Below are 22,693 nucleotides of genomic sequence, written 5' to 3' on the forward strand. Positions count from 1 at the left end.
GGCCCGGACATTTTCCCACCTTAAGGGCTTTGATAGCCTGTAAAAATTCAGAGGTAAGTAGGGGCTCATCCAAGGTCGTCGCGTCCACCTTGTCAATAGTAGGTAGGGCGGTCTCCAAAATATAAGCTTGCATGGGGCCAGGAGATGGGGGGGACCTATCTGGAGGGGTTACATGCGGAAGGTTATAAAGCTGTGAGTAGTATTGCCTGAAGGATGCAGATATCCCAGAGGTGTTAAACGTTTTTGTATGGTCCGATTGAACGATGAAGGGGATAGAATGTCGCGGGGGTCTGGGATGGATAACCCTAGCCAGGTGTTTCCCACATTTGTTTGCCAATGAGTAGAAATGGTTCCGCGCTTTATCCCTGGCAATCAGGGAGTGCGCGTCTAGGAGCTGGAGTAAGTCCCTGCGGGCGTTGGAAAGCTGAACAAAAACAGCAGGATCCAGATCCTTTTTGTGAAGGGGTTCGAGGTCCGCAATGGTAGTAAGGAGTCTGCGTATGTCATGGGCTCGGGCCTTTTTAAGGCGAGAACCGTGTTGTATAAGGGTACCCCGGAGCACACATTTGAGTGTGTCCCATTGGTTCATAGGGGAGGTAGTGTCAGCGGAATGGTCACCTATAAAATCCTTAATGGCTTTAGAGACATCCGCCAAACACACGGAGTCCCGCAGCAGGTTGTCGTTAAGTCTCCAGCTCGCTCCCCGACGGGTAGCAGGGGGGCGGACCAGAGACAGGTAGACGGGGGCATGGTCGGACCACAGAAAGTTACCGATCGACGTTTGGAGGGGCGTGTCTAGTAGTGATTGTGATATGAGAAAGTGGTCCAATCTACTGTAGGAGTTATGTGCAATTGAGAAGTAACTGTAATCCCTTTCCGTGGGATGCTGGATTCGCCAGGCGTCCACCAGATGGGATGAATGTAAAAGTGATTTAATGCGTGTCAAGGTGGAATAAGGAACGGAAGACTTACCCGAGGATGTGTCTGCAGGGGAGAGGGCAATATTGAGATCACCGCCAATAATGAAAGCTGACCCTCCAAAGGAGGATAGTCTGGTGAGGACCGAGGAGAGGAACCGAGCCTGACCCACATTCGGCACGTAGATGTTAGCCACTGTGAAGAGAAAATCATTTAGTTTCAGTTTCAAAAACAAATACCGACCCGAGTCATCTATGAGAGAGTCTAGAACCTCCGGAGTAAAAGATTTATGAAAGGCAACAGATACCCCTTTAGATTTGGCCTGAGGATTAACACTGTGAAACCATTGCGAGTAATACCTATTGCGCAGGGCTGGAATAGCTCCATCGCGAAAGTGTGTTTCTTGAAGCAGCAGAATTTTCGCACGCTTGTTGTGAAAATGGTAGAGTGTCTGGCTCCGCTTCTCAGGCGTGTTGAAACCTCTGCAATTAAAAGAGGCAAAGGTTATGGAGCCGTCACTAGCCATGGGGGGGTCGCAGGGGGGAGCTCAGGATCAGCATGATAAGTGTCACCATGGGCGAACCCTGTTGGGGTAGGGAACGGGAATAGAGGTAGGGTAGGGGGGGCAGGGGGAGAGGCAAAGGGTGGAAGGGTACAAGCAGAGAGAAGACGGAGGGAAGAAAAAAAGGTAAGAAGAGAGAGAAAAGACAGTATAACAACCTCGTAGAGGGAGTAGCAAGAATTATAGTCATGGACACCCGCTCCCGGTAAAATAAACAGGGATACACGAAATACAATAGCTGTAAACATCAATCGAGGGAGACAGGCCCAAGAGGTCATGTAAAAAAAAATAGTGAGGAAGATAAAAACAAAAACAAAAAAGGCCACTAAGTGGCTCCAAAAAGTAAGCAGCATGTAGAAAAGAAGCCTAACAGAAAGGCAAAAATCGGTGCCCCCCACAGTGATCATGGGAACACCGTGGGGCGCACAGCAAAAAATAAAAATAAAAATAGAAAAAACAAACAAAAGAAAACCCGTAAGGGGGGGGGGGAGGGCGCGGAGTAGAATCACCGAGCCGGGCAGCTCCCAGCACCCCGGCCCCACGGGTAAACCGGATTCAGTTGCGACCTAAAAAGAAAACCAAATAACATAACAGCGAAAAGTATCTTAGCGGTCATCAGTAAATGCGTTAGTAAACCGGTACGAAATAAAGACATCTATGAGGCATAGGGGAAAGGACATGTAACAGGCCCCAGGGAGGGGACAAACCAAACATAGCAACAACTGTGAAGTATGGCAAGGGCAACCCAGGGAAGGCTGCTGCAGTTAGTGGGGTGCAGGGACAAGTCCTGAGATCATTCCAGGAACGGGCAAAAAAAAAAAAAAAAGGCATATCAGAGCACCCCAACTGTAAGGATATGGGAGGGATGCACAGTATCAGAAGACATAAGAAATATACAAAAAACCTGCAAACAAAAATGGTTAATCAGCAGCAAAGCTATTGGATCCTTTCGAGTCCCAGCACATCGCGGGGACGGACCCCAGAGGCGGAGAGAGAAAACAGGCCCGGGTGGGCTCACAGGAACAGGTCAGTCGTTGGGGTCCTGAGGTAGCGGAGACCGAGGGGTGCGCCTGCGACCCTGCTTCTGCCATTGCAGGGTGTAGGGTAGACCAGGGGTGGTCGGAGCAAATGGCCAATCAGGCAACGTGACTTGAGGCAGTTCAAGCGTACTGAGAAATGTAGGCAAGTCCCCCAATGTACGAAATATGGCGGTTTTACCCGCGTGGTGCACTCGAAGATGGAACGGAAAACGCCATTGGTACTTGATCTGCCTCGCTTGTAGGAGTTGCGTGAGGGGTCTCAGGGATTTCCGCATTGCTAGCGTTTGGCGGGAGAGATCAGGAAGGAGCATGATAGGTGTTTCATTGAATAGAATCGACTGCTGAGTGCTGGCGGGCCCTCATAATGTCCTCCTTTATTTTGTAGAAATGAACACGGCACAGAGTGTCACGGACGAAGGAGGGGTCAGGGGTGCGGGGACCCGACGTGCAGTGTACCCGGTCCAGTTCAATCGGGTCATCTTTGGGGCGTTGAAGTAGTTGGTTAAAGATAGCCGTCACAGCGGCAGGTAGATTCTTGGGGTCAACCGACTCAGGAATCCCCCGTATACGTATGTTGTTGCGCCGACTGCGGTTTTCGAGGTCGTCTTGTTGGTATGAGAGTTGCTGGAGCAGGACAGTATGGGTATTAAGGATCCGATCATGTGATTGTACAGTGTCCCGCAGGCCATCTACTGTTGTATCCACATCATCAAAGCGTACCCCCACATCCTTCCTCAGGTCAGAGATCTCCTTCCGATACGTTTCCTCGATCCTATGCACACAGCGTTCAAAGTCAGCTTTAGTAGGGAGAGATCTCATGTAACTGTGCAGGGATCTGATCTGCGATTCCATGTCCCATCCATCTCCCGATCCCAGGGAGGCATTAGAACGGCTTCTGGTAAGCCTGGGGGAGAGGGCAGAGTCCTCAGAGTGAGAGAGCTGGCTGTGGGGACGCACCTGAGAATGCAGGGCTGATTCAGAGCGCGCCGGGGATGGAGGGGCCGGCGTCCCTTTAGATGCTGAGCGATGCTGTGAGGACAACCTGCCATGGCCAAAATAATCATCCAGGTCCCCTCCTGGGTGACGGCCAATGCCGCCCTTGTGTGCTTTGAGCTTGTCTTTCCCCATGGAGCTACGTTTGGTCCGGTTTACTGTCCGAAATGAGGGCCGTGGGGCCGGGGGAGCCGGGAGCGGAGTGTAGGTCCGACCTACCTCTCCATGTGTCAGGCCAGGCCCTTATAAGTGAAAGTCTAGATCGTTTAGGAGGGGCTTGCATGCGGTCACGCGGTCACAATCAGGAGATAGTTCCAGAGGAAAGCCACCATAGTAATTCTGGGAGGTATTTTGGCTTATTATCTGAGAGGATTAAAAGTCCATCCAGGTAAAAGCAATGTAAAGTTGTCGATCCCCTGCTGCATTAAGGTGAATGAGTACACATTGATATTCAGAGCAGAGTCTGTAATCAGAGGGAGTATGAGGCTGCAGGGAGTGCTTGTAGCAAGGATGTCTGCCTGAAATAGTGGGCCAGGAGGGCAGGCCGGGAGCTACAAACAAACGAGGGTGGACCGCAGGTAGAAGCAAGTCTCCGTGAGGGGGGGGTGGGAAGGCAATCAGGCCAGCGCAAGGAGGCAAACCGCGGCTGCAATTGTAGGCCCGAACGGCCGTGGAGCACTGTCCGGGGTAGCAGCTGTAGGCAACCCCGGGGATCCGTAGGCCTCAGTAGGCCGCACTAGGCCGGAGCCGGTCGCGGGCTCCCCGAGGACCGCGGAAGTCCGAAACCGCCCCAAATGAGACCCGGGCGAGGGGGGAGATGACAGAAGGGGACCGATGGCAGCCCCTTACCTCTCCCGCCGGCGTGGGCTCGGCGTCCTCAGGCGATCCCGGAGGCCAAAGATGGCGGCGGCCGGCGGAGGATTCAGCGGCAGGTCCGGGCGGCTTGGAGCCTCAGTGCTGGGAGATAAGTGTCCAGATCCCCGTGGCGGCCCAGTGCGGTCCAGGTAGGGCAGTTTTGGGAGCAGATTGTGTGCGGTGGAGGGCGGATGGCGATGGATAGATCCGTGACCGGCAGGAGCTCCTCAGCTACACGTCCGCCGCCATTCGCGTCAGGCCACGCCCCCCCTGTGACCCATTTTTAGCCGACAGCCAAATATAGCCCGCTGTCAGCTGATATCGCTCAGTAGGTCCAGGCTGTGGAAAGATCCTAACGTTAAAGTCAGGATTCACCCAGATGCCTGGACCAGCAGCTTGCTCAGCCTCTCAGTGAGCCGCTGAGACCCTGAGCCAGCCACTCCTGCACCTACCACAGCCTGGAATTTCAGTTAACTTGGGGGAGGGGGGGGGGGCAGAGCCAGGGACTGACAGTCATCACTCTTTGCTCACTGAAGGCTGAGAACTGAGTGATTAGTGGTCTTTGATAGCTTTGTTGTTGGTTTTAGAAACAGCTGAGGATAGATGCAACATTGGATCAATGCTCCATCCACCTAGGTAAGTATACTTAAAAAAAAAAACAACATCCCTTTTAAAGGAAAAAAAAATCCCTCTCTCCCTCCTAAGAACCCTCCCTGCCCAAGCAAAGATTCCCACTGTAAAATATCTCCCTCCCTCAAATATCCCCCCCAAAAATGAAACCGACCCACCAAAGCAAGAATATCTCCCTCAATCAACACCCTTTCCCCCAGCAAAGATTCCTAATTATGAAGAAAATCTCCCTTCATCCACTCAAATTCCCTCTCAGAAGCAAATCCCTGCCATTAACCATCCCCTGTAAACTTCTCTACAAGAAACTTCACCTCTTCTCCAAAAGCAAACCCACCCCCCTTTCCTTAACCATCCACCAAAATAAACTCCCCCAGGCTAGAATTCTCATTTCCTCCTTCCCAAAACAGAAAATTGATGCCTCCCCACTTACCAGACCTCAGATTCAGCAAGGCACAGAAGTAGGAATACTTCTGCATCCCCAGTCTCCCTTTGGCTGTGTCATATGATACCTTGAGGAGGAGTCTAGGAGTTCTTTCAACTGTACACTGTCAATTTCCGGCATCTGAGACCTGACAGTAATTTCATGCTTTTCAGGGGAGCCCTTATTAAACTGAGGGGATGGGGCACAATAGAAGGGGGCTGGCTGCTGCACTTTGAAACTCTGCTTCTACTGTGCTGATGATGAGGCTAATCAGCAGGGACACTTTCTGGGCATTTTGCCAGGATGCTCTGGGGGGTTTGAACACCCCTGACCCCCCCCTTTATTTACGCCCCTGGGGGGTTTAATAGTTCCCCATTGTTACTATATGTGAGAAAAATAGTGCTCCATCATTAGTGTCAGTGGGAGAAATAGTGTCCCAACGTCGATGTCAGGAATAGTGTTCTATTACTGGTGTTAGTGGGAGGAATAGTGCCAAATCATTCGTGTGAGTGGGAGGAATAGAGCCCCATCATTGGTATCAGTGGGAGGAATAGAGCCCCATCATCGGTATCAGTGGCAGGAACTATTCCCATCTGTTGCTGAAAGTGAGGGAGAATAATGCCTCAGGGGCCAGATAAAAGCATGCAAACGGCTACATCCAGCCCTCAGTCCACAGTTTGGAGACCAGGGCCCATGGCAGCTGCCCCTTTTGCCCTGCCTTAAAGACGGCCCTGGCCCCACTGTTGCTGACAGTGAGGGGGAATAATGCCTCAGGGGCCAGATAAAAGTATGCAGCCCCCAGTCTACAGTTTGGAGACCACTGCTCTAGATAACTAGAGCTAGGTTACCTCCTGGATGCTTCTAGAAGGACTGAGCTAAAGAGTTTTGACATAGTAAGGAGTGTCCTCATATCATTGCACTGTGCAACTGGAGTATCCCACAGCTCCCTTCATCCCTATGCAAGTTTAACCAATAATAAATTTACAAAAGACAAACCCCTAGTCTGCTTAGTGAGCCACAGAGTGATAGTTACTGTGTACCTAGCTGCTGCTGCCATACCTAGGGAAAGAACCAGGGTCACAAATCAGCAGCCCTTTCAGGGGTGAACGCTACAATAATGGAGTCCAACAGTTCTAATAAATATAGTAGTTTTCAATACTCCGCCCATAGCATACTCATAATTAGTCTTCAGAGATAGGGTCCTACCCAAAGGTTGTGCCACAGCTCTAAGGTAGTACTCTGTGGCGAGCTAAGACAGTACCCTGTAAAGCACCACAAGCAAAGCCAAGTGGCTGAAGGTCACATTAGCCACATCAGTGGAGGACACACCGATCAGGATAGCTGCATAAAGTGTATAGATGAAGTCTTTATCGAAGCAAAAACATATCTTGAAAAACAAAAAAAGGCTGATCTACCCGACTGCACACAGAAGTTTTGACTTAAGTTTTAAGTTTTGACTTAAAGCTCAAGTATTTGAAATTCAATTGGCTGGGTTTAGTGCTTCAGTTACAATATGGACAGAAGACAAGGTCCCGTGTAAAACAGGGGGTCTATGATGCCAAAGGCTCCACAGGTACAGAGGAACTAGATTAAAGGCTAACCCTAGTTTCTTAGCGTCTGCACTTGTTGCTTTAGAAACATTTTAGGTCATGTCAAGTTCACTTTAGGGTTAGTGGTCTTTTCAGAAGAGCAAATAAAAGCATTACATTGAATAAAAAAAAACTGCACTGCTTTGTACTTGTACCTTTTGGGGTGTATCTCGGGTTGAGGATGGCCGGGAGTACAAAGCGCACAGCTCCGTCTGCCTCCACCGGCAACTCCCGCACATATTTTAAGGTGACCTCGGCCTCCTGGCCAGGAGGGAGATTCCCGACACTGCAGCTAAAGATGTCTGCCGAGCTCTCATCTTCTTCCAGGAGGAAGGCTTGTTCACCTCGGCTGATGGCCTCATCATAGGTCTTGTGAGCCTGGAGAAGAGTAGGAATAGCAGTAAACCTAATTTGAACACTTTTACAGCAATTTAGATCTGTGAATATGATCTATGTACACCGTTTCAATTTTATATATATATATATATATATATATATATATATATATATATATATATATATATATATATATATATATATATATATATATATATATATATAACATTGACCCCCTAAGGAGCTGCTGATAATTGATTGGGCCTGCACTCTGCCTATCAACCCCTGAAAATGAGTCTCAACCCCCTTGGCACAACTGTGTGGTATTGTTAATGCAAGACCCAATGCGACACAGTTGTAACACAATATACTGTATATTTACCATCACCCTGGTCTCCTTCACTCCACCGGCTGTAGTAATATATATAGTCTCACACAAGTTGTACGTTAACCACATAAACCGTTTACTGGGAGAACTTGGTTAAACACATTAATCCCAGCGGTAATTCTCATACAAGAAAAATGACACAATCAGGGTGCATGTGAAAACCCAAACACAATAGTCACTTGAGAGCATATGCAGATAGGCTAAAAGTGAAATCTGTACTCAATATGGTAGATCCTTTATACTGAACACATTCCACTCCCTCCTCAGAGCATACACACACACACACACATTAAACCTCCAGTGCACTATCACATACTTTGCAGCAGTGTAACAGAGTACTTGTGCTCTAGAGCTTCCCTTAGGTTGTAATGTATTTCTCAGAGTGCATATAAAAAGTGAGAACACGATATAGTGAATAGTACAGTCTTTAGTCTTCTTTCTTCAGATAGCTTATTAAACTGCAGTATTTGTAATCCAGGATACCAGTGAGTAGCAAATTAAAGTAAAGGTGATGTGCAGATAACTGTGTGCTTGCACATGTAAAGCACTCACAATGCCTCTTCCTTCTTGAGGGATGCAACTTCAGCATTTAACTTTGCAGTAAGGGCATGCACGCCCTGGAATTCCACTCTACACAGTCTAGACAATAATGAACACAGCTGTGTCAAGTGGGTTGAGACAAGTCGTTGGGGGTGGAAAAGCAGAGTACAGGTCCGATCAATTACCAGCAGCTCCTTAGGGGGTCAGTGCTACATACATACAGGTATATATATATACATACATACATACATACACAATGTACTGATCCAGTTATGGTGTCTTATAGTGTACTGTACAGCAGTATTCTACGATTTGTGTCTAGCTTTTCTGTTGATTCTCCCAAAATAGAAAGGAAGTAACAGCCAACACCTGACTGTGACTGAAGATCACAAAACCTGATACATATTGGAAGATCTGTAGATGCTTCAGCCAAACTGGTGACCACACATTCTATATCTCATCTACAAAGCAACATGGACAAATGTTAAAAGTACATTACTATTCAACCATCAAATGGCAAAGTCCTTTGTGGGCAGGTTACAGCCCTGGCTATAAAATTATGGGGCTCCACAAGGTCTCCGTCATCAACATGGAAAGCAAAAGATGACCAAATGATTGTTCTACATGCCTAAGACTGTATACCTTTAATTCAGTTTAAAGAAAAACCTAATGCCGCGTACAGACGATCGGATTTTCCGACAACAAAAACCATCAATTTTTTTCTGACGGATGGCTCAAACTTGTCTTGCATACGCACGGTCCCAAAAATGTTGTCGGAAATCGCCAAGAACACGCTGATGTACAAAATCGAGCCAAGAAAAATTAAGTTCAATAGCCGGCTCTTCTGCTTGATTCCGAGCATGCGTGGAATTTTGTGCATCGGAATTGTCTACACACGCTCAGAATTTGAGATCCATCTCTCAAACATTTGTTGTCAGAAATTCCGAAGGCAAATGTCCGATGGAGCCTACACACGGTCGTAATTTCCGACAACAAGCTCACATCGAACATTTGTTGTCGGAAATTCCGATCATGTGTACACGGCATTATGCCCTTTACACACGGTCAGACTTTCCGACGGAAAATGTGCGATCGGAGCTTGCTGTCGGAAATTCCGATCGTGTGTAGGCTCCATCGGACAGTTTCCATCTGAATTTCCATTGCACAAAATTTGAGATCTGGTTCTCAAATTTTCCAACAACAAACAAACCGTTCGCGCAAATTCCGATCGTGTGTACACAAAGTGCCACGCATGCTCAGAATCAAGCAGAAGAGCAGCACTGGCTATTGAACTTAATTTTTCTCGGTTCGTTGTACGTGTTGTACGTCACCGTGTTCTTAAAGTTCAGAATTTCCAACCAACTTTGCGCAACCATGTGTATGCAAGACAAGTTTGAGCTAACATCCGTCGGAAAAAATCCACGTTTTTTGTTGTCGGAATGTGCGATTGTGTGTACAGGGCATAAGAGTGTATAATCATGTAATGTGAAAATGTAATGTGTTTCTCTTGTTCGTCTTGTAAAACCTCATTACCTCCTTCTTCTCCTGGAGTTCGGCTACAATCTTCTTCCCCTCTATTGTGGCCTCAAAGCTGTAGACAGCGGAGTCTTCATCCATGGGGAAGACAAAAACCGCTTCCACTGCCTTCTTCTCCTTGTTCTTATACTTGAGAGTTGCCGATACGTCCGCCACAAAGCCTTTCACCTGGACATCAACCCAGATCCCCTGCAGAGGGACTGGACACACATACAGGAGAATCACACAATTATATCTGGTGTCCAGTAACTCGAGCTCTATTTCTGATGAACACTTAGGAGATGAATACTCTTTAAAGTACTGTCCAATCAAGCTATGGACCAGGAATACAAATACCAAATTACCAATTAGGAGATAAGGGATTTCCAACTCTGTGCTTAGTTTTTCTCAGAGGTCTCCAACTTTTTCAAGTTTGAGGACCACATTTTGGATGTTAAAAAAGTTTACTGGCCAAAAAAATTTTTTTTTAAAAGGAGGCCCCTTTATATCCAGGCGTGCCCATCAGAGTATCTCCTTACATCCAGGAGTGCCCATCAAACCTACCCTTACATCCAAGAATGTCAATCAGACTCACCCTATACATCCAGGAGTGCCCATCAGGAGGACTGGGGGAGGATTATGGCTTGCTGGCAGTCTCCACGTTATGATACGCAAACCGGCGCTTTCAATGGCAGCCAGCTAGATTATTTTCATAGACACTTGTTGCGGGCCTGATAAAATCTTGTAGTATAGTATATAGTAAGCTGTTCTCTCAGCTCTCAGCCTTTTGATTGGCCAAAGAACAAGCAGCAGCACACCGCACAGTCGTCGCTCTCACTTTCTGACAGGTGCTTCTTGCCAGCACATGCGCACTGCAGCTAGGCCACATTGACTTAGAGTGATGGCCTTCACTATCTCGATCTAAGAGCTACTGTTCTGAGATGACCGACAGGGATCAGCTAACACACTCCCTGGTAGCAACAGCACTGGCATGATGGTATACTCAGCGTGTGATTTAAACTCCAACTACCCATCAAGAACTGAATATCATGTGACACAATGATGTCTGTGTGGTCGGCTTCTACACTAGGATGGTCTTGCAGTCACCATGACAGGTGGAATATATTACATCCAAAGGTTTATTTTCTTCTCCCTATACTACTGAAATAAACCAAAGCACATAGCACAAGCTAAAGCAAGAGGTAAAGGGTCACATTAAAGACATAGTAGCCAAGGAGGGGAACAAGAGTCAGTAAAAACAGGTATGAGTGTCAGAATATAAAGATTATAGCAGTAATTCTGCAACATAACTCTAGCAACAGCTTAAAGAACAATTCCAGCTATGACAATTTTCACATAGTTACATTGTCCAAGCTTGGACCAATGTAATTATGCATATATCCTATCTGTGAGATCCCTCTAGAGTCTGGAAACCCCTGCATTAGGCACCGCTTCTACAGAGATCTCCAATAGCTTCCAAGTCCCTGCTCAATTGTGAACACAGGAGGTCGTCCACACAGCATGGGTGTCATTTACAGAATTCTTTGCATCTTCTCAGGGAATGCAAAAGATTCTCTAATTGGATTGAGAGCATGACTTTAATAACCCACCTTTCCATCTTGTGCATTCATTGAGAAAGTGCAAAGCAATCCCTGAATGGTGCCAGTGCCAGTAGCCAACCTCCTGTGCTCAGAATGCAGCAGGGCGACTGCTCAGCAAGGGATCCTAAAGCTACTACAGTGATTTTCAGCTTCCAAGCAGATCCCACGGGGGGCGCTTATATGGTAATTTGCCATTTCTTGTACACTTACCTGGCTGGCGGGAATCCACGATGATGAGGCCACAACATGGAGGGAATGGCGGCATTATTGAAGGTTGTCTGAAAGGAAATGAAAGATATAAGTGACAGATTCTATGGCTGCAGCCCGTGTGACATAATACAGACTACCCCCAGGACTCTCTTCCCTCCTTTACCACTTATTGCGGACTATTAGAAGCATGCATTCAGCTATGTATGTCCTCCACTGGGTAAGGAGGATGTCAGGAAAAGGTCATATTCCCCCTCCCTTATTCCTGTGTATGTGCTCAGTCTAAGAGGAACATGAGGCAGGGGCATATGTACAGACCTGGTCCCATGCTCCAGGGGACCTGTGCCGCCCTCTGTATGCCTAGATTGTAGGGCAGCAGGGGCAACACTAGGTAGAGGAACCAATCCCTCCATGTAGCTGCTGAATGCCCGCTTCTCCCTCCCATAGACATTCAGCAGCTGCAGGAGGGAAATGAGGGGCATCGGTTCCTCCACATCAGTGGCCATCAACCCTGTCCTCGGGGCCCACTAACAGGCCAAGTTTTATGTATTACTTTGGGGAGATGCAGACTAGAATACTGCAATCACTGAGCAGCAAATATGTAATAATAATGATAGTTAGTGGGCCCTGAGGACAGGGTTGATGACCACTGCTCCACATGCAGCTTCTGCCGCCTACCTATCCATGTCCTGCTGCCCCGGACCCCTGTGTGCTTCATTGTGTCATTTACCAGCCCCTTTTTTGTCTTAATGAATAGAGTCATTGATCGATACCAATCACTGTGTTTACTATGCCTCAGTTTCTGAATGAACTGGAAGCTCGGTACAGAGCTAATCCTGTTCATAAATTCCATGCAGCTTAGGCTGCACAGAAAGGGACTGATAATTCTGTCCTCAGTTCCTTTCTCTGTCTCACAAGTGAGACATCGGGGGTCTGTTTAGACCCCTGATATTTCACCAAAGCCCCCCAATGGAGGTCCTAAAAAATATGTCAAAAAATGTATAAATAAAATTGTGAAATAAATAAATAAATAAAATAAAATGGTAAAAAAAAATTAAAAAAAGAAAACAACAAAAAATAACAAACTACCAGGGTCACAGAAGTTGCACTTGTGACTGGGCTCTAAAGCTGGGGGGGCCTAACCACTCAAGGAAATCTCTGAGTTAAAGAAGAAGGGGGACTTTAGCTTGGGTCCAATCTGGAGAGTCCATCTTGGAAATGTCTGCCTGATTCAGGAGGAAGGCATTCAATTACCTAAGGACTTGTGAGTACAGACCTGAGAGCAGGACCTGGGTGACTGTGCTGCTGTTGATCCCCTGGTGCATTATAACTAAGGCTTGCCTGGTTTATGTGGATCCAGTGCTGTCCATTCCCTAAAATATGGTTGAGGAGGATTGTACTGAGAAGTAGCTACAGAGTGAAGAGTGTCCTGGCATTACTTGTCATGAAAAGGTCCACCCGTTGGTGACGCTGTTGATCTTTTGGATTGCAGTACCAGTGTCCACCAGCGGGTGTCTTCTAACACCCAGGGCCTGTAATAAGAGGACCTACCTCTTGGTGGCACTATTGGATCCCTGGACTGTAGTAGCGGCGCTCACCAGCGGGTGTACTCCGGCAGTGTGGAGCAGACAGCATCTGCTCCAATCAGCTGTTACGTGAGGGTAATCATCAGTCTTATATATACTGGGCAAGCTCTAACATGCTTTGCCTTGGTATCGCTCTCTGCATGTGCCCTGACTGCTGAACCTGAACCCTGTATCTACTTGACCTGTCCCTTTCCAATCCTGAGCCCATCCTGGACCTGTTGTTCCTCCTGCCTCTTGCTACCTAGATCCCTGCTCTGCAGCCCATCCATCCGTCCTTACCCATCTACTGATTCCCCGGTGTATGACCTCGGCCTGGCTTTCATTGACGTCTCCGGTAGTTCCCATTTATTGTGTATAATATATATATATATATATATATATATATATATATATATATATATATATATATATATTGTGGTAGTACGGAATCTCCAATCCTGGGACCGGGTTTTGGGACCAGCCAGCAGTCTGGCTGGATGATTGCACAGGTGGGTCTTGGGCTTAAAACAAAGCCAACACCATGGTTCTGGGCTCCACCCTCCCGAGGAGTCCAGGCGTGTAAGGGAGAAGAAGTGTGCATGTCTGCACAGGTCGGTCTGTCAGAGTAGACAGAGGGTCCAAGCTTGTGGGCTGAAAAAGAAGCTAGTAAAGAGTGCTGAGGTACTGGGCGTACAGGAACTCTGTTAAAGAGCCGAGAGGGCTGCAACATAAGTCTGAGCAGCAGTGCTGCTGAAGAGAGCCAGGTGGCTTGGTATTTTTGGTTCTACGTACATTATTGCTGTGGAAAGCTGAAACCCCTGTGTGGGCAACTATTTTGGTATCGGACTTTTCTTTCTTTAATAAAAGTGGGCCTACGAGCCCTTAAACGACATCTGGTGTGGATTCAGCTCACTGGTAAGCTCTACCTTTAAGCTAAAATAACCCCCAAATATTACAAGTGGTGTTCGAATGCGGGCAGAAGACGGTGGAATCCGGGTCCTTGCCCTACAGTAAGTTCAAGTCAGGAACTATTGGCTGTGTGTGGAAGTGCAGCCAGGCAAAAGGCATTGCGTGTTGCAGGTGGTGTACCTGTGAATGAAAAGTCAAATTTTTTTTTTTTCCCTGCTATGAACTGTGTTTGTGTGCATGAGACAGCACAATCAGTGTGTGCAATGTGCAGGTGAGGAAAGCTTGCTTGAAGAGAAAAGCAACTTGCTTTAAAAGAGACACTTTCATTTTCCTGGACTGTTTAAAGTTGCTCTGGAGTCTCTAAGTATGGGGCGGTCAAAGCTCTTAAAAGAAGCCAGGTTTGCTGAAATGAGAGACAGAGCTCTGTGGTTGGAGGGGTTGTTACCGCCCGAACGAGCCCCATACATACCTGATCAGAGTGTATCAAGGAGAAAAAGGGCTGGGGTTGTCCCTAGCAACCCTGGTGCAATGAGTGCACAGGTGACTGCTGTTATGGAGAGTCCACCAGCATTTGAATCTGCAGTGGATTGGTGCAAGCGGCATTTAGCAGCACTGGACCAAGCTACAGAGGAAAGGAAGCCAACCCTCAGTGCAAGGGGAAAGCCGCTAGATGTCCATAACTGGAAGAGGGCTGTTGTTGCCCCTGGCAAAGCTGATGCAGTTAAAACAGCTATTGTGAATGTGTCACAGCATGAGACGGGATCCAGCAGAGAGAAGCCCATGCTATATGCAAGGAGAGAGGCTGATCAAAGGCTGAGGATGAGAGTGGTTGCCCATAGCAACGCAGAGGAAGCCAGTCGGGCTGTCTCTGTACCATGGGCTAAGTCTAATAAGGATCGTGGAAAGTGGCTTAAGGAGGAGCCAGTTTATCATGTTGGAGAGAGCCAGCAAAGTTCTGCTGGGAGAGTGTGGTCTCCCATGGCAACCGGAGTGAAATTTATGCCTGAAAGGAGCTGCAGTAGAGGTTTGGTTCAGCGTCCCCACAAAGAGGCCTGTGCATTCCGGCCAGCTGGGAATCACCAAGAGAGAATCGCTTTGGGAAAAAATCGTCCAGTACCATGCCTGGAATGTGGCCAGCTGAGGCATGGCATGTTTTCTTGCCCTAGGTTGTGGAATACGGCTGGAGATAATGTTGCTGAGAAAGTTTTGTCTGTAGGCCCAAATTCCGGTGAAAATATGTTTGCAGTCACCCCTAGCAACAAGAAGTTTCCTGTTGTGCCTGCAGGGGGTGCTAAACGGTGGGAGATGCCTGCTGTAGTTTCATCCCATGGCCACCAGGGGGAGTTGGCCAGTAAAAGTGCAGCAGAGGACTGGTGCATAAGACGACGTACTCAAATGAAGATGGTGACCCCAACGACTGCGGTGGGTAAGACTGTCTTTAATGAAATGATGGCTGGAACTGCTGATTTCATGTATAAAAGGACTGGTTACGAGACTGTCCATGATGATGTGAGAGTGACTCCAGTTAGTGGGGCCACTGAATGTGCACTTGAGAATGACTTTTCCCTATATAGTGGGAATGCAAGGGTTAAAATCCAAATAGAACCTGTGTTGATGTCTAAAAGTGTTGTGTCTAATGACTATCAGGCTCAAGTTGACCATGGGCTAGGACAGCCTACAAATGCGAAAAATGCTATAAATGTTACTGTTAATGAAAAGTTTGCTGCTGTCGGGAAAACTTTTGCTCTGAAAGAACCTGGGGTTACCAAAAATGGGCCGTTGCCTGTAGCAACTGGTGGTAAGACAGCACAGTTGTCCACAGGAATCTCCAGGGAACTTCATGTGTTGGAGTCAGAGGTTGCCCTGGACAACTGCGATGTCAATCTGGTGGGACAGAATGTAACTGTACCATGTAATGGTAATGTGTTAGTGCAAGCTGCTAGTACTAAAAATGTGCAGGTAAATGGTGGATTAACACAACCTGTGAAAAATGCAAAAGTGTGTGAGGCTTATGAAATGCAAGCAGAGAAAGGTGGTGAATATGGTGTATTGCAACCTGTGCTACCACAGTCTGATGTGATTTACAATGGCTGGTGTAATGAGTCTGCAACTAGGCCAGTCTGTTCTTATGTGTCTCCTTGGGCAGAAGGATCGGTGCTGAGGAGTACCGCAGAAGGGAGCGCACATACAACAGATTGGGATAGTTGGAGCAAAAATCTTATCTCCCTGATAGATAAGGCTTTTATGCACAAAGATAAGGTGGACACGGTTTCTGCTGGGCCAGCAGGAGAGGCTGCAGAACAGCCTGTACCTGAGGGAGCGGTGGCTGCTGCAGGGGTTAACCCTGGTGAGCAGGATGAACCAAATAAGGGCACAGCAGAGACATTGTCCGTGACCCACACAACTGAGGTTGACATGGAGTGTCAACGTGACGTCACTGGTAATGTTCTGGAGCAGTTCACTGATGCTGAGCCTGAGAAGTTGGGTATGAGTCCAGCACCTGGCAGCGCTCTGGTGGAGCACCAGGCTGTGTTTACCTCCAGCCGGGAGGAGGTTCTGTTAACCGTCGCAACTTTTCAAGTCTCAGCAAGTGAGTCTCTCTGCATCCCCAGTGTCATGAAAGACCCCAGGAAGGACTTAGGTCTGGAGTCAAGGGCCTGGTTTATAACTGAAGCATTAAAAGAGATGCTTGAACTTTGGGATGTACAGCCAATCTATACTAGTGTGTCTCCTCCACAGTCTGATGGGCTGGTACTGCGCAGTACCACTAGGTGGAGCACTGTATGGCAGGCTGTACAGAGCAAAGCAAAACAGGACAGGAATGGTTTATTCCTAAATTTGCTACTTTTGTTAAAAGTTGCTGCTACGTATGCTGCTGGACTACGTGCAGAAGAAATATTTGAGACAGACGTTGGAGAAGTTGAAAATAAGCCTAAATTGCCTGTGGTTACACCTCCTAACAGCCAGATGGGAAGCATTTCTGCTGCTATGGTCCAGTGTGGTGCTGGTCAGACGGTGAAGGGCGTGTATACTGCACCAGTAGAAAAACCACATGAGGTGGAAGGGCCATGTGTGGACCTGAAAGCAGCAGAGATCCTGACCAGGGCTCAAACAAAGGTGGTTAAAGAGACTGGGGTCCCCAGTCCAATGGTTGGTTTAGGTGACAAACCTAATAAGGTCCCCGGGACAGGGGAATGGACAAGGAGCGTGGTAAAAATTGTATGTGGATCAGACCAGAGCTTGCCTGTTCCGGTGGATAAAAATACAGATGGCATCAGAACGGGTCAAGTGATAGGACAGCTGCCTGCAGAGTGGGTGAACCCAGGGGAGGTGGCGTCCTGTGAGGTTCCTGTGGGTGATGGCGGCCCTCCAGTATGTGTGCCCTCTGTGGACTCTACCGTTGGAAAAAAAGGCATTGGTGACATGTGCAACATTGAGAGGTCTAATGTTGGTTTGAATATGTCTGTCAATGATGAACCAAATAATGTGTTAATGGTACATGATAATGTGGTGTCCAAAGGTACAGGTAAACCTGGTAATCAATTAGTGACTGCTGAGGCAGGTACCAGAAATAAGAGGTGGGTTTCCGTTCTAAACACTATAGAAATAGGCCCCCTACAGTCTCAGAACAGTACTGCTGAGAAAGTTTTGGGGAAACCAGGGAACCTGAAGCGTGGAAGCAGAAGGGTTGGTAGGAAGACCAACGGGAATCCATTAAGATTTCAGGAGAGGAAGTGCTTATGGAAATTCACTCGGAAGAAAAGTTGGGAAGGTTGCATCAAAGCTCATAGCAGAGTGACAGTAAGGCTTAGAGGCAGACTCCAAAGGAGGCATTGGGTGGAGTTCCCCGTTAGGAGAAGCGAGGTTGGACAGGAGGGTACTTCTGTAAATGGTATCTGGCACAGAGGTGCCAAAAGTAACTTGGGTGTTCCGCCCTCTGGGTCGAAACAAAGGGGGGGGGATATGTGGTAGTACGGAATCTCCAATCCTGGGACCGGGTTTTGGGACCAGCCAGCAGTCTGGCTGGATGATTGCACAGGTGGGTCTTGGGCTTAAAACAAAGCCAACACCATGGTTCTGGGCTCCACCCTCCCGAGGAGTCCAGGCGTGTAAGGGAGAAGAAGTGTGCATGTCTGCACAGGTCGGTCTGTCAGAGCAGACAGAGGGTCCAAGCTTGTGGGCTGAAAAAGAAGCTAGTAAAGAGTGCTGAGGTACTGGGCGTACAGGAACTCTGTTAAAGAGCCGAGAGGGCTGCAACATAAGTCTGAGCAGCAGTGCTGCTGAAGAGAGCCAGGTGGCTTGGTATTTTTGGTTCTACGTACATTATTGCTGTGGAAAGCTGAAACCCCTGTGTGGGCAACTATTTTGGTATCGGACTTTTCTTTCTTTAATAAAAGTGGGCCTACGAGCCCTTAAACGACATCTGGTGTGGATTCAGCTCACTGGTAAGCTCTACCTTTAAGCTAAAATAACCCCCAAATATTACAATATATAAAAATAAATATATATATATATATTTCCTGCTGTTGTGGTTGGTAGTGCACTGTATGTTTTCACTTTCCTTTTTAATAAACACTTGTTGTTATTTCACTCACATTCGTTCTGGGTTTCCACACTCTGGTCTAATAATTCCCTGAGGCCGCGTACACATGGGCGGACTGTTCGCCCAACCTTGTCCGCTGAACAGTGTTTGGGCGGACAGTCCGCTCGTGTGTGGGGCTTCAGCGGACAGTTTCAGCGGACAGTTGGACGAACAAGGTTTTTCGGAAATTCCGAAAAACTGTCCGCTGAAACCTTGTTTGAGCGAACAGTCCGCCCGTGTGTAGGCTTGTTCGACAAACTAAGTTTCGCGCATGCTCAGAAAGGATTTACACGTCGGAAAGTTGCATTGCAGTGTATTGGACGTCGAATTTTTCGATCCGTCGTACGTGTCGAAACGTCATCGCGCACGGTTTCAGCAAACTGTTCGTTCGTCGTGTGTGGGCTTGTCCGTCCATGCTAAGTTTGAGCGGACTGTCCGCCGAAACTGTTGGACGGACAAAGTTGGGCGAACAGTCCGCCCGTGTGTACGCGGCCTGACAGTATACCTAGGCCATCCCTGACCAGACGTGGCTGCATTGAGGAACCATCCCGACCTGTTAGTCGGCCAATATGGATTTCAATGAAATCACGTATTATTCTCTGCTGGCAGAAGAGGATGGTGAATATTGTCGCCAGCTTCTAAAAGGGTGGACTAGTGATCGGCTGATGGAGACCATCCGATCAGCTCATTCCCTGGTGGATCAGGGCTACATGTCATTTGAGGATGTGCAGCCCTTAATCCAATTATGTGTGTAGCGCCACCCCCGCAAGGGCCACTGTAATATACGGGTCTTCTGTCCCACACCAGTGATGACTCACCCTCCCCAGGATCTCAGTAACACCAAAACACTGTTTAAACTTTTAGCTGGGCTTTATTAGAACTAGCAAAAAAAGCCCTGAAAAGAGATAAACTGATTAACAGAATACAAATATTGAGTGCAATAATATACTACAACTTCTCAGTAAAGGAAAATGGGATTTTTATATACAGCTTACCTGTAAAATCCTTTTCTTGAGAGTACATCACGGGACACAGGAGTTTCATTACATAGTGGGTTATATAGGCACCTCTGGTGATTGGACACTGGTTGACCCCAATTAAAGAGAATTCCTCCCCTATATAACCCCTCCCATCCGGGAGGCACCTCAGTTTTGTAGCAAAGCAATAAGAAACCACGTAAAACCCAAGAGGGGCGGGAGCCCTGTGTCCCGTGATGTACTCTCAAGAAAAGGATTTTACAGGTAAGCTGTATATAAAAATCCCATTTTCTTGATCATACATCACGGGACACAGGAGCTTCATTACATAGTGGGATGTCCCATAGCAATGCTCAGGTTGAGGGGAGGGAGACACAGATCATAAGTATAGACCGCCAGGGACCTGAGGACCTAAACTGCAGCCTGCAGTACACTGCACCCGAAGGCGATATCCTCTTGCCCTCTGACATCCACCTGATAAAATCTGGTGAATGTGTGGACTGATGACCAAGTCGCAGCCTTACAGATCTGAGCCAGGGAGGCCTGGTGATGCACTGCCCAAGAAGCACTGATAGCCCTAGTAGAGTGCGCTTTCACCTGAAAAGGAGGAATCTTCCCCTTTAAGTTATAGGCCTGAGAAATAACCTGTCTGATCCACCTTGAGAGAGTGGACTTTGACGCTGCCTGACCCCTTCTAGGGCCTTCTGGCAGAATAAATAAACAGTCAGTTTTCCTTATCTGAGCAGTTGCTTGAAGATAAAGACTGATTGCTCTAACCACATCTAAAGTGTGTAAGGACTCTTCCTCTATGGACTGAGGATTTGGAAAAAAGGATGGTAGGATTATATCCTGATTCAGATGAAAACCTGAAACCACCTTAGGTAGAAAGGACCTGTTGGGACGCATAACCACCCGGTCCTTATGGATAATTAAATAGGGCTCTTTACAAGAAAGAGCTGCCAATTCTGATACCCTTCTAGCCGTGGATATGGCTACTAGGAAAACCAGCTTCTTTGTCAAGAGAGTTAAAGAAGCCAGATGCAGAGGTTCAAATGGTTGGGCTTCTAAGGCCGAGAGAACCAAATTCAGATCCCATGGGCATACCGGAGGTTTGACTGGCGGTTTTATCCGCATAGCCCCCTGGATAAAAGCCCGTACTAGGGAATGTGATGCAAGCGGTCTTTGAAAAAAGACCGAAAGGGCCGAAATCTGCACCTTGATGGTGCTTATGGCCAAAAACATTTCAAGGCCTGATTGGAGAAAGGCCAAGATTCTGCTAATGACATACCTTCTAGGATGCCATCTCCTGGGTTCACACCAGGAAACATATGCCCTCCAGATCTTGTAATAGATACGCCTGGAGGCCGGCTTTCTGGCATTGACCAGAGTGGAAAGGACTGGCCCCGAAAGACCACGGCCTCTCAAAATGTGGGTCTCAGCAGCCAGACCGTCAAATTCAGACTGCGTAAAGCAGGATGGTAAATTGGACCCTGTGAGAGCAGATCTGGCCGGAGAGGGAGGGTCCATGGCCTGCCCACTGCCAAATTCATGATTTCTGCGAACCATGGTCGCCTGGGCCAAGCCGAGGCCACTAGAAGGACCGACTTCGCCTCCCTCTTGACCCTTCCCAGGAACCGCGATAGCAGCGGGCTCGGGGGGAAGGCATAGATCAGGTTGTACTGATCCCAGGGAACCGTCAGAGCATCTGACCCCTGAGCAAGTGCATCTCTTGTCCTTGACACAAAGTTGTCCAGTTTCCTGTTGAATCTGGACGCAAACAAATCCACGTCTGGAGTGCCCCACTTGTAACATATGTCTTGAAACACATCGGGGTGCAGAGCCCATTCTCCTGGGCACAACTGCTGGCGGCTGAGATAATCCGCCTGCCAATTCTCCACTCCTGGGATGAAGACTGCAGAGAGGCACGGAACATGCTCCTCTGCCCAGACAAGTATGCGATTCACCTCCTTTTGGGTCACCAGACTTCTGGTACCGCCCTGGTGATTGATATAAGCCACTGCGGTGGCATTGTCGGACTGAATCCGAACTGGGAAACCTCGCAGTCTGTGAGACCACTCTCTGAGTGCCATGTAAACTGCCCGAATCTCCAGGATATTTATGGGCAGCAGACTTTCGGTCGCAGACCATTTTCCCTGCGAGCATGTTCCCTCCAATACGGCTCCCCAGCCTGTCAGGCTGGCATCCGTTGTGACAATCTTCCATGAGAGGGGAAGAAAAGTTTTGCCTTTCAGCAAATTTTTGGTTTGTAACCACCAGACAAGACTTTTGCGTGCCCGGGGGGATAAACGCATAGGAAGATCCAGGGATTGGGGCTTCCCGTTCCAAATCGCAAGGATGCATCTTTGCAGGGGCCTTGAGTGGAACTGGGCGAATGGGACGGCCTCGAATGAGGCGACCATTTTTCCCAACAGTCTCATACATAGGCGAATGGAGGAAGATTTTCTGCCCAGAATCAGGCGCACCAGATCTCCAATGGCCAAGGCCTTTGGCCCTGGAAGGAACACCCTGCCCTGAGCGGTGTCTATAATCAGACCCAGGTAATCCAACCTGGTGGTCGGTTGCAAAGACTACTTTTCTAGGTTTATAATACAACGTAGGCGGCCCAGATGTTCTAGCGTTCTGGTGACGCTGCGACTTAGGCACGTTGTAGTTCTCTCTACGAGAAGCAAGTCGTCTAGGTAAGCCATGACGGCTATGCCCTGAACTCTTAAGATTGCTAAGAGAGGGTCTAGAATCTTCGTGAAGACTCGGGGGGCCGTAGCTAGGCCGAACGGCAGGGCCACAAATTGAAAATGGCGCTGCTCTACCGCGAACCTTAGAAACTTCTGCTGTGCGGGAAATATTGGCACATGGAGATATGCATCTTTGATATCTATTGATGCCATGAATTCTCCTCCTTGCAGGGAGGAGACCACAGTGCGTATTGACTGCATCCGGAAGGTCTGGATGTGTAGAAACCGGTTTAAGTCTCTCAGATCCACAATAGGTCTGACACTTCCGTTTGGTTTTGGAACGGTGAAGAGATTCGAATAAAAACCTGAACC

The 22,693-nt window shown here is 48.0% G+C and overlaps 1 protein-coding gene across 1 annotated transcript in view; it reads right to left on the reverse strand.

The window, feature by feature from the left end:
• Window positions 1-22,693, reverse strand: part of LOC143975947 (uncharacterized) — a 115,169-nt gene that overhangs the window by 63,473 nt on the left and 29,003 nt on the right. The window contains exons 2-4 of the mRNA XM_077478476.1: window positions 11,599-11,666; window positions 9,806-10,008; window positions 7,164-7,386 (exon numbers count right to left, since the gene is read on the reverse strand). Coding sequence (XP_077334602.1) covers window positions 7,164-7,386; window positions 9,806-10,008; window positions 11,599-11,666 — 494 coding nt within the window. The remainder of the gene's footprint in view (window positions 1-7,163; window positions 7,387-9,805; window positions 10,009-11,598; window positions 11,667-22,693) is intronic.

The sequence above is a fragment of the Lithobates pipiens genome, unplaced genomic scaffold, assembly GCF_037356315.1.
Source record: "Lithobates pipiens isolate NorthernLeopardFrog02 unplaced genomic scaffold, aLitPip1_a1.2 Scaffold_13, whole genome shotgun sequence".
In the NCBI taxonomy this organism is placed as follows: Eukaryota; Metazoa; Chordata; class Amphibia; order Anura; family Ranidae; genus Lithobates; species Lithobates pipiens.